The sequence below is a fragment of the Melospiza georgiana genome, chromosome 22, assembly GCF_028018845.1.
Source record: "Melospiza georgiana isolate bMelGeo1 chromosome 22, bMelGeo1.pri, whole genome shotgun sequence".
Lineage (NCBI taxonomy): Eukaryota > Metazoa > Chordata > Aves > Passeriformes > Passerellidae > Melospiza > Melospiza georgiana.
Window position 1 is genome coordinate 6701837 of NC_080451.1, and position 10903 is coordinate 6712739.

The window sequence follows — 10903 nt, forward strand, 5'->3', positions numbered from 1 at the left end:
TTTCTCCTGCTGTGTCCTGCATGTTGTGATACAATCTCCCAGTGTAAGCATATCAGCTCACATCAGTATGTTTAGCTTTGTTGCTTTGTGTTACTGAATTGCATCTTTGACACTTGTGACCTTTTTCTGTGTTCTTACTTTGCAAATTAACAAGGAGACCAATGGTACTGAATTGCGTGATAGGAAGTTTTAGTTGCACTCAAATTGTCAGTATTGAATCAATGATTTCTTGAGAATATTGTTGGAAATAATAGTGAGCAACTACTGAGTTGGTGGCCTGAAACTGATGCATCAGCTGGTAAGTTACATCAGGCAAGTTAGAGAAGGCCAGATTTCCCATGATGAGGTTTCAAAATGTCAGGAAAATTAATCCACAAACACCAGAGGTTTATGTCCAAAAAGGAGACAGAGGAGTCCTTTGGCTTTATTCCAATAAAGGGAGAGGCCATGGGGCATTCCCCTGGGATCTCTCCAATTTTTGGAGGACTCACCCTCCTTTTTATCCCAATTTCCAGCCACATTTCCCTTCTCTCTTTCCCCATTGTCTGAGGTACTTGAGAGGTTCAGACTTCCCAGAATACCTGATACCAACGATTCCCCTCTACTGTACAACCCTCCCTTTTCATTTTTAATTCTTGCAGAATTTAGGGGTTTTTCTTCCCCATTGTTTCTTTCATCGCTCAGTGTCCAATTTCATTTATCAACAAAACTAAAGTTTATTCATAAAAGCAAATATCTCTTTCCATTAGTCAATGAGTGGAATCCTTCCCATTGTTTCTTTTATGTCCCAGTGCTGGTTTTATCTACCAGTAGACAACAGCTGGTTTGTAAAAACAAATCCTCTATTCCTTTCAAAAACAACTCCTTGGTCTGTGGAGGTGCAGGGGGTACACAACCCTTCCGACACAGCGTTGGGAGCAGGATCGTGCTGGGGCTCTGTCCCGAGCTGGGCAGGCCCCTCACGGTCGTGCCAGGGCTCTGTCCCGGGCCGGGCAGGTCCTGCATGGTCACACCAGGGCTCTGTCCCGAGCTCTACCCCGCCTCCAGCAGCCGGGCCGGTCCAGGGCTCTGTCCCGAGCCGGGCAGGCCCCTCAGGGTCGCTCCAGGGCTCTGTCCGGAGCTCCACCCGCGGCCGGGCCGAGCCAGGGCCCTGTCCCCAGCCCTACCCCGCTTCCTACGGGCCGTGCAGGCCCCGCGCATGCCGGGAGCCGTGGGGCGGGCCCGCCTGCTCGAACGGCCGCGCCGGGGCCGCCCGGGGGAATCCCGGCGGCGGCTGGAGCTGGGCGGGCATCCCCCGGCTCCCGGAGCGGGCGGGCAGCCCCGGAGCGGCGGGGGCGGCGCAGGTGGGCCGGGGAACGCGGGGCCGGCGCGGGGACTTTGAACGCCTCAGCCCCGGGGCCGCAGGGCCGGGCGGGACCCGCGGGCTGCCGGGGAGGGAGGGAGGGAAGGAAGAGTTCACCGATCGCTGCCGGACCGGCCTCTCGGATAGGAAAGGGGAAATTTACAATTTTACAATTTTACAGTGCTCGGGCTCTCGCTTGTGAGCATTGGCGGTCCGAACCAGCGCATCTGTGCAGAAGCAGCGCGCAGTTTAAACACCCCCCTCGCGGGGTTCTCAGCTCCCCACACAACCGTTGTTTATTAACTGCGGGAGGCCAAGCTCCTTTTCAGAAAGATTTCACTTTGCAGCAGTTTCATAAACCTGAGCCCCCGGGGCTGGACATGAAGGATTTGTAGATTATGCCAAGAGCGGACCTCATCTGGTAAAACCCTTCCAGAAAGTCCCCTGACTGATGTTATTTTCCGAGTATTTGCTTTCTGATAAGCAATAATGAGTGGATGCTCATCAAATCTATTAGCTTTGTCCTGTGAAGGCTGTGAGAACTACTGTTTTTTCCAAATTGTCTCAAATTTAATGCCTCAACACTGATATTTCTGTTTTATGTTATGTAATGCACGTCTCCCTTATTTTTTGTAACAAAGAGATGTTGTAGTTTGTTGATAGTTAGCAGTGCTCTTGATTCTTCCCACTGCTGTTGTATCACATGTGCATTTGATTCCTCATGTCCAGTTGCCAAGGTAGCAGATGCAAACACAAATTAGATGAGCTTTGCAGAAGGTTTTGGGGATCCTTTAGAACAAAAGTCCCAGAGAAACACAAAGTCTTCTTTAGAACATAATTTATCAGTCTAGCCAAAAGCAGTGTGGGAGTTTGGTTTAGTGCTTGCAGCTGTTTTATTTTAAAATCCACTTTCTGCAAATTTAGAGGCACTTGTGATATTGTAAAGATGTTGAACAGCGTGACAGCCTTTCGGTCAAAATAGGTTTTATTTATTTATCTGATTATTAACTCCTTTTCACCTCCCTCTTCTAATAAAAGGGCATCCATTTGTGGGATTTAATTTAATTAATTTGTGGGATTGGAATTGCCTGAACTGTAGTCCTGTGTCACAGCTGAGCCTTTTGGAGCCTTCCTAGCCAGGGAACATGGAGGACAGCTTTGACTCTGTATTTCTTTTGGATGTAGCAGATATATTCATGTTAATTAGTTACACTTCGAATTTACAAGCATCCTGGTATTATCACAATATAAATTTCAATGCTTCGAAAGAACATTACAGCAGAATTGCATAAGTATGTCCTAAATAACAGCCTCTAAACGAAATGTCTCTTATTGAGCTTTTTAATGTGAATTTTTCATGTTTGCTGTTTCCTCTGTCAGTGTTTCCTCGTTTAGTCAGTTCCCAGTTTCTGAGTGGAAAATATTTGGCAGTTTATCCAAGGGGAGAGAGGCATCTTGTGGTGCTGGTTCTGAGCATAAGGAGTTTTGAGACTGGCTGATTTCTCAGGAGCAAGAATCAACATTTCAACAGCTGTAAGTATTTTTTTAGGAAAAGTCCCCTGAAAAAAGTGTGTCTGCTGCTTCACTTAATGTAGTGAATTCATGTAGTTCACTCTCCTTCTGGCTTTACATTAAAATATTTTTGTAGGATGGACGTAGAGCTCATGATGAGGCTGCGCCAGGCCAGCCAGGACCTTCTGCAGAGGCTGAGAATGAAGCAGGAGAAGATGAGAAAAGAACTTCCCAGAAAGCATCTCCTTCCAGCATCTCATCATGGCATTGCATCTGCTGAGAGATTGATCCCCTTGTCCAGGAGAGTGGTATGTGCTAGAAATTCAGGGAGCAGATGGGCCTCTATGACAGACAGCAGCTCTGCCTGTGGTTTGGTGTGCTCAAGGAGACATATGGACATGGAAGAGTTCTTAGAAAGTGGTATGTGGAATATGGAGTCTGTTAGAAAAGTCTCTTGGTTGTTGTTTACTCTGTGGTCTCAATCTGTTCTCCTGGGTTTGGAGATTAGTTCCTGCCTAAGAAAGGCAAGTTTCTTTTTCTAAAATAGGAATGAGCATTGTGGAACAAAATCCTTCTGTTTCTTCTAAGCACAAGGGCTGAAAGTTCAATGGTTCCTGAAATTGGGAAGAGCTACATTTAGGGAAAAGCTTCCATTGGAAGTGGATCTCTTCCACTGGATCTCTTTCTTACACTCTCCAGAACATAAGGATTTTTCTTTTTCCCCTGCAGGAATTTAAAGGAGTGAACAGACTAGAAAGAGAGATTGATTTAGTGAGTGAAATGTTCTTACAAAAGGTGTTTGTAGTCTGACTGGTGATAATGTGTTAAGAGAGTCTGTCCTTACAGGAGGAAAATCAGGCTGATGCAGTAAAATCTGAGCCTGGAATAAAGGTGTCTGTGGAGCCCAGAGCTGGCCCAGCCCTCAGTTCATCTCCTGAACACAGCAGCAGTGCCAGAGGGGTGCAGCAACAACAAGTGAAGGCACAGGAAGGAGCAGGTCTTGATTCCAACTTCCCTGGGAAAGAGAAGAATGTTATGCCAATGTCTGCAGTCATGTGTGGCAGAGAAGATTCCAGAGTGGATGGGGATGGTGGTGCTCAAGGAAGTCCAGAGAAAGAATCCTCCTTCCTGGGGCATGGAGAGAACAGAAAACAGTCTGCTCTGCTGCATGGTTTCCATGAGAAGTGTCATCCAGGGCTATCGCTGAGCAGAGTGCAAAATAAAGAGACTGGTGAGCAGCACATGGTCATCAGAGAGCCCCACGGCCCTAAATCAGTCTTGCTGATGCCTCAGTCCAAAGACTTGAAGGTAAATGTTAAACCAATGCTATTCTTATTTTCCTGAGTCAGCAGAATGATGAGGAGGAAGGGCTGGGTGGATGTTACCTCCCCTGTTCCCACTGTATGAGTTGGAAATTTGGGGTCAGAGCTGTTCCCAGCTGTAGCAGCTGTTGGCAGTTTGTTCAGGCCCTGCTTTCCTGAGCCAGTGAACTGAAAGACCAGAAATCTGTAACATTTCACTGGGAAGTGTTGTCTGGCTTGTGCAGATGCCATCCCCATGCTGAGGGAGAGCAGGCAGCTGCAGTGCTGCTGTTCCACAGTTTGTCTCCTTAGGCATGAAGGGCAGGCCCTGGCTGTGATCATCCTCCATGGCAGCACAGGTTGCCTTCTCTTTGGTGATGTGTGATGCAGCTCAGCATTTTGTTTAAAGCTTTGAAAAATCCTGCTTTATTTGGCAAGTCCCTGTCTCCTCTTTCTGTTTTATTTATTGACAAGGCAAAGAGCTGGTGAGCAAATTACTGGGAGGGGCATAGATGGAATCCAGTCTCAAACTCAGCCACAGCTGTCCCATCTGAACAGCTTCTGGTTGTTTCCTCAGCTGTGCTTTTGAATGTCCTGTCAGGTGATTAGAAGTTGTTATTAATTGTTTTCTTTCAGAAGGAAACTCGCCGTGTGACTTTCCAGCCTGACCATGAAGAAGATGCCATACCTGTCAGCAGCTGGTCTGCCCATCCTTTCCTGGGCTATGACTGGATTGCAGGTGAATCCTAACTCTGAAGCAGAGCTTTCAGAGTGGTGTGGTGATATTCAGAGTTAAAACACAGTTTGTGATCCCTTTGGGGTGTGATGGAACTGCTGTCCTAGGGCCAATGGAGCAGGTCCCAGCAGAGGGGCTGCAGCTTTGTCTGAGGCCCCTCTCCAGACTAGAGGTGAGGTGGCAGTGATGTGGGAATTCAGGCAGCAAATGGCAAAGCCTGGTGAGGTCAGAAGGGATAGCAAATACCTGGAATGAATTAATGCAATAAGGACCCAAACCATACAGTAAATCTCTGGCTTGACATGCTCTGCCCTTCTCATTGTTATTATTTTGTTTGGACAGTATCTTGTGAGGCTTGCTTTGGTACTTTCCCAAATTTTGTAAATCATTGAAAATCATTAAATCATTCTCTTTCCTTGGTATTCTCAGGGCTTCTTGATACAAAGTCTCCAGTAACAGAAAAATCTGAGCAATACTTTGCTGAGCTGCAGGAGTTCCGACAGTCCAACAGAGAAACCTGCATTCACCAGCAGCACCTGGAGTAAGTGGGGATGGGGAAGGGCTGAAACAGCAATGTTCAATCCCTTAGTAATCCCTGTAGTAATGATAAGCATAATCTGATTGGAGCAGGACATTGTGAGGGTCTTTATTTACCTCTCAGTCATGTGTGCAGTGCTGTTCAGAGGGCCAGCCCTCTGTCACTGACTGATTTTCTTGTGTGTTTCTGTAGGCCCGAGGATTACACAGGTCCTGAACAAGAACTGGATTTGATAATTGGTTCTCATAAGTGTAAGATCATATTTCTTCCTAATGCAATTTCTGTGAATAAAGAACTAAGCAGTCTGTACCTGAGAGAGCACCACGTCATGCAAGACCAGCAAGAATGTGTTATTTTCAGCTACAGCTTTTCAACCAGAATCAAAGATACCAAAGATAATTGAGTCTTCTAGGGATCCACTCTCAGTGTCATTTTAATTTGTTGGGGTTTCTTGTAATTGGCTGATGTTCTGTTTCTAAATTGAAGAGGTTGAAGTTTTGGTTTTGCTTTTTAGGAACTTACTTGGGGACAGGAAATGTATAAGATATTTCAGGAAAAGCAGCTCTTTTTATAGAATGCAGATGTGGTGCTGTGATAGAACACAGCTTTTTTGGCTGGGTTCAGGGACCTTGTGACAAACAAGAAACCTGATGAAAGTTTGTTGCTCTGTGCAGGTGTTTACTGCTATGGATTGAACGAGCGTCTCTTCACCATCCCTGTGGATTCAGAAGCTGCCTGCCCTGTGTGTAAGATCCCACGTAGCCACCAGCCCCCAGGGACTCTGAAGGAGCCAACCCATGTCAGGTAAATAAGAATTCCTGCTTTGTAATGTGCACAAATCAAGAAAAAAATATAGGGAAGAAAATCTGATCAGGTGTAGGAGAAAAGAGCATCCCAACAGTTCTGTAGAAGGTTGCTGTTTTCAAGGCAGAGATCTCTTGCTTAGAAACTCCTTACTGATCTTTCCTATAAGTCTTGAAATCAATGAGAAATGCATGTTTTGTCTGAATTTGATCCAGAATCTGAATGTACATGTAAAGTGTCTACTGCCCTAATCCAAAATGGTTCACTTGGTTCACTTTGGGGTTAGACCCTTGGATTCTGAGTGGGAAGGCATGCAGATTCCCTGGGCCAGAGGTGTGGGCAGTTACTTCCTACAACTTCCTACTTCCTTGGAACACAAGCCCTGTGAGGAATGTTTGAAGGAGCTGGAGCTGTTTTAGCCTGGAGAAGAGGAGGCTCAGAGGTGACCTTATTGCTCTCCTGAAGGGAGGTTGGGGACAGGTGGGGTTGGTCTCTGACAGAGGACACAGTCTCAAGCTACACCAGGGAAGGTACAGGTTTGATATTAGGAAGAAATTTTTCACCAAAAGAATAATAAAGTTCTGGAATGCTCTTCCCAGGGAGGGGTAGAATCACCATCTCTGGATGTGCTTAAACAAAGCCTGGACATGGCACTTGGTGCTAGAGTCTAGGTGAGGTGTTGGAGCATGGGTTGGACTCGATGATCTTAAAGATCTCTTCCAACCTCATGATTCTGTGATTCTGTGATTCCCTTGTGTGGTTCCAGGGTGAGCATTCCCAGGGGGGCCCTTTTGCCAGCCCACAGGTACCGAGCCCATCGCAGGAGGAGCTTCCAGCCAGCAGATGACTTTGCACTGTCCTCGGTAAGTCACTGCCTCCCTGCTGAAGGCACAACCCCAGCTGGTCCTTGCTTTATAGCAAGAAGGAAAGAGAATCTGGGATTTATTCCCTTGGCAGAGTTTCCATTAAAATTTTTGATAAGCATCAGTGAGATAGCCAGAACATCCTTTGGGGTGTTCTGAGTTAATGCCTTGGTGTATGACATATTTCCAGTGCTTTACACTGCACAAAAGGAAATGCCATGTGGAGATTTGGCTGACTTGTTTCAGGCACTTACCTCTCAACATAGCTAAGAGTACCTGTGTTTGTTTCCACAGACATTAATAAGTCTGCAAGGCAAGTGTCTACATAAAGTATTCACAAAATCAGTAGTGGCAAGGGTGGATTTAAAACTGCTGTTGTGTTGCTGGTCCTGTGTTCCATTCCAGTCAATGCTGCGGGCAGTGTTGTTAGTTTAACCTAACCCTGGCCTGGAGATTTCCAGGGAAGAGGTGGGAGGAAGCTCAGTTTTGTGGTTTAGGGAACTGGATGAGTCAGCTGAGACAGGTTCAGAGGGGTCAGGTGCTTGAGTTCTCAGAGTGAAAGATCAGTTTAGAAAAGTGGAAGAGAACTGTTTAATTCTCTTTTGTTTAAGATTTCATTTATTTCCTGTAGTCATATAAAAACAATAGATTAATTACTCAGTTATGCAGAAGCTACTTCTAAGCAATAACAGGCCACAATAGATAAAAAAGGGAAAAAAATTCCCACTTTTTTTCACAGCATTGCCTGGCTGGCTGGGAAAACATGGTTCCTTCCAGCAGCACCCTACTCAGCAGTTTGGATCTGAGAGCCTCACTGGAAGAGAAACCTTCTCCCTACCCTCACCTGGTAAGCACAGCCTCCAGAGTCCCAGGAGATGCTGGGTGTCACCATCATATTTTCTGAAAAATCCTTTTGCCAGGATTCTTCTCCTGGGAAGCTGAGAAGCCTCAGAGAAAAATGAAAACAATAATTATCTGATTGCTTCTCCTGTGTTTTGCTGCTTTGGAATGTGGTTTGGAGATTGTTTATCCAACATGTGATTGTTTCATTGGTTTCATGTGAATTGTTTTTACTTAATGACCAATCACAGTCCAGCTGTGTTGGGACTCTGGCGAGTCATGAGTTTTCATCATTATCTTATTAAGCCTTCAGTATCCTTTCTCTATTCTTTAGTATAATTTAGTATAGCATTCCATAATATAATATAATATAATATAATATAATATAATATAATATAATATAATATAATATAATATAATATAATATAATATAATATAATATAATATAATAATAAATTAGCCTTTTAAGAACATGGAGTCAGATTCATAATTTCCTTCCTGCCACGAGGAACCCTGAAAATACCACAAATGGTGACACCAGATGTTGGCTGTAGACTGAGCTGAAGAACAGATCCTGAAGATGGGCAGAGTTCACAGCCAAGGCTGAACACAGAAGAACCTCCTGAGTTTTCCCAGACAGCTCAACACAGTTTCTTTTTATTTTAATTATTTATTTATTTAATTATACAAAAAGGGATTTTTCAGAAAATACGGTGGTGACAGTTGGGAGTTGCACAAATGGAAATTGCAGCCCCATCTCTAAAGGGTGTGATTATTGAGGGCTGAGCAAACAAAAATGCCTGGAAGAGTATCTCCTTATCACTACTGGGAAAAGTTTTTCTTCTGCTGACTGGTGTGCACAGAGACAAAATGCAAATGGAGCTCAGTAACAGGCAAAAGCCTGTTCAGCTCACCAGTCTTCATCAAAATGGGGAAAGTCACTTTGGCATTCTTTGATTAATATCCTCTTTATTTGGATTTCAGGATCCAGTGTCCAGATTGTCAGGAGAAGCCAGAACTGACAAGGTCCTGCACTGCCTCACTTGGCACACCTGAGGTTTAGCAGAGCAAACCAGGACAGCAGGCAGCAGCCCTCAGCTCAGATCCCCTCAACACTCTGGATCATGACTGCCTGTGGAAGGGATGAGCACAGCACGTGGAAACAACTCAGAAACAAAGCAGTTTGGATAAAAATAAATCTTTGGACAGATTTTCCCCAGTTTTCATAGTCATGTGCTTATGTGAGCAGCCAATACATAGATCTGAGTTTGCACAGTCACTGTGTTCACTTTGCATTTTTTGCCTTTTACAGCTGCTGAGAGCTGCATGAAGTGTCCCAGCCAGGGCTGGATAAAGTCATGTGTGCATCATTGGATCATTGGTGCATCCTCAACTGAGTCACCAGCAGCATAGCACTAACTCTGAATGCCAGGGTGAGGAATTGGCCTGGCTCAGTGGAGTGACACAAATATGTTTATTTCCAAATATTTGAAACATGACACACAGTTTTCTAGTGTGCTAAACTTGAGCTCCTCAATGATTTGTAAAAATTTTTAAAATTCAGTTTATTCTCAGTGAAGTGTGTGTAGCTACAGAGTGTAGTACATCAGAGTAACTTTGAATGTGGAAAAAAAAGTTAAATTGAGATTTTATTCATTAATGAGCTAGATAATGCCTTAAAATAGTTGCATATTCTGCTTACCTCCACTTTTCCAAGTTTTCTGGAGATAAACCAAAAAACCATTTAAAAATTTTTAAATTGTACCAAAACTACTTCACATAGTGTGATTTGTTTGAACTTTATAGACTGATCTTACTTTCCATGTCTGAAAACAATAAAACTGATGTTTTATTTTGCTTTGAATTTTCTGAAACAGAAATTCCTGCCTCAGATGTATTTTAGGGAGCTAACTTGAGAGAATGAAATTGATTTGTGCAGCTTCTTGGCATTCACTTACTTTTATATGAAATACATTATTTATTAAATCAAATGCATGAAAATGCTTTTTTAAACAAGGAGAGGAGTATTGCAAGCATGACTTAACATGGCCTAACTTTGGTTTATGTATCTGTAGGGTCAACTGAATGGAATTGGTCACATAATTTCCATTATTGAGAATTCTAATTTAAAAATAAACTAATCCAGTGACTATAGAACACTAAGTGCTAAATTTTATACCAAATAGGGCAAATTCAACATTTTTGCTACCTTGCCTTCAAACTCAAGACATCATAAACGTTTCCTTAATTTATCCTGAAATAAATTACAGCAAGCCTGATCCACAATATAAACAGAGAAAAGGTAATGCTGTAGATTGAGTAACCTATGTTAGATCTCTCTGTTGGATGCAGGTTGGAACCAATGCTGAATTCAAAATGTCTCTTGATAGATGGGAATACATTCAGTCTTTCACACCTGTGGGAGTGTTGGAGGTGTGATTAAGACCCTCCATTAGAAACAGATGAAAGAAGTTGGTGATGCTGCCCATGCTCACTGATGTTTGTCTCTGTTGGTTCTGGTCTGTGTGACCCTGCCTTCATTTCCAAGCTCAAACAGCCTGAAAATGCTCCTGTTTGTGGAGTTTTTTTTTTTTTTTAATTCATGTCCTCTCCCCCCATCTCCACTGCATGGCATCTGGAGTGGTGTAAGGACAGACCTGCACAGGTGAACTTGCTGTGAGGGGCAGTTGGAGTGTTGGAAAGTCTGCTAAGGAAGGCAGGAGCCTCCCCTGAAATGGAAAATGTAAACTCTTCTGAATTGCTATAAATTTGAAATTAAGGGGCTCTAAGGCAAAAAATATGGGAGCAGGAATAACAATTCTTTAATAGGGAAGAAAATAAAAGGATAAAAGACACAATGCAGTAAACTAAACCAACAGTGACAGTCAGAACCCAGCCTGACACCCTGTGGGTCAGGCTGTTGGCAGCAGTCCCATTGGAATTGTGGCTCAGCCCTCCTGCAGTGTC

The 10903-nt window shown here is 44.0% G+C and overlaps 1 protein-coding gene across 1 annotated transcript; it reads left to right on the forward strand.

Moving 5' to 3' along the window:
* Positions 1 to 1263: 1263 nt before the first annotated feature.
* MIIP (migration and invasion inhibitory protein) lies at positions 1264 to 9155 on the forward strand. Its single transcript, XM_058039377.1, has 11 exons — positions 1264 to 1343; positions 2723 to 2875; positions 2991 to 3162; positions 3701 to 4162; positions 4792 to 4894; positions 5321 to 5432; positions 5622 to 5680; positions 6104 to 6233; positions 7000 to 7096; positions 7836 to 7943; positions 8921 to 9155. The coding sequence occupies exons 3-11, from the start codon at positions 2992 to 2994 to the stop codon at positions 8990 to 8992; spliced, it is 1314 nt and encodes a 437-aa protein (XP_057895360.1). The 5' UTR covers positions 1264 to 1343; positions 2723 to 2875; position 2991; the 3' UTR covers positions 8993 to 9155.
* The last annotated feature ends 1748 nt before the right edge of the window (positions 9156 to 10903 follow it).

Bases quoted from the DNA above. Each gene is read 5' to 3' on its own strand.
- MIIP (XM_058039377.1), top strand. From the start codon at position 2,992: ATGGACGTAGAGCTCATGATGAGGCTGCGCCAGGCCAGCCAGGACCTT. The intron at 7,097-7,835 runs GTAAGTCACTGC...TTTTTTTCACAG, and splicing joins ATGACTTTGCACTGTCCTCG to CATTGCCTGGCTGGCTGGGA. The intron at 7,944-8,920 runs GTAAGCACAGCC...TTTGGATTTCAG, and splicing joins CTTCTCCCTACCCTCACCTG to GATCCAGTGTCCAGATTGTC.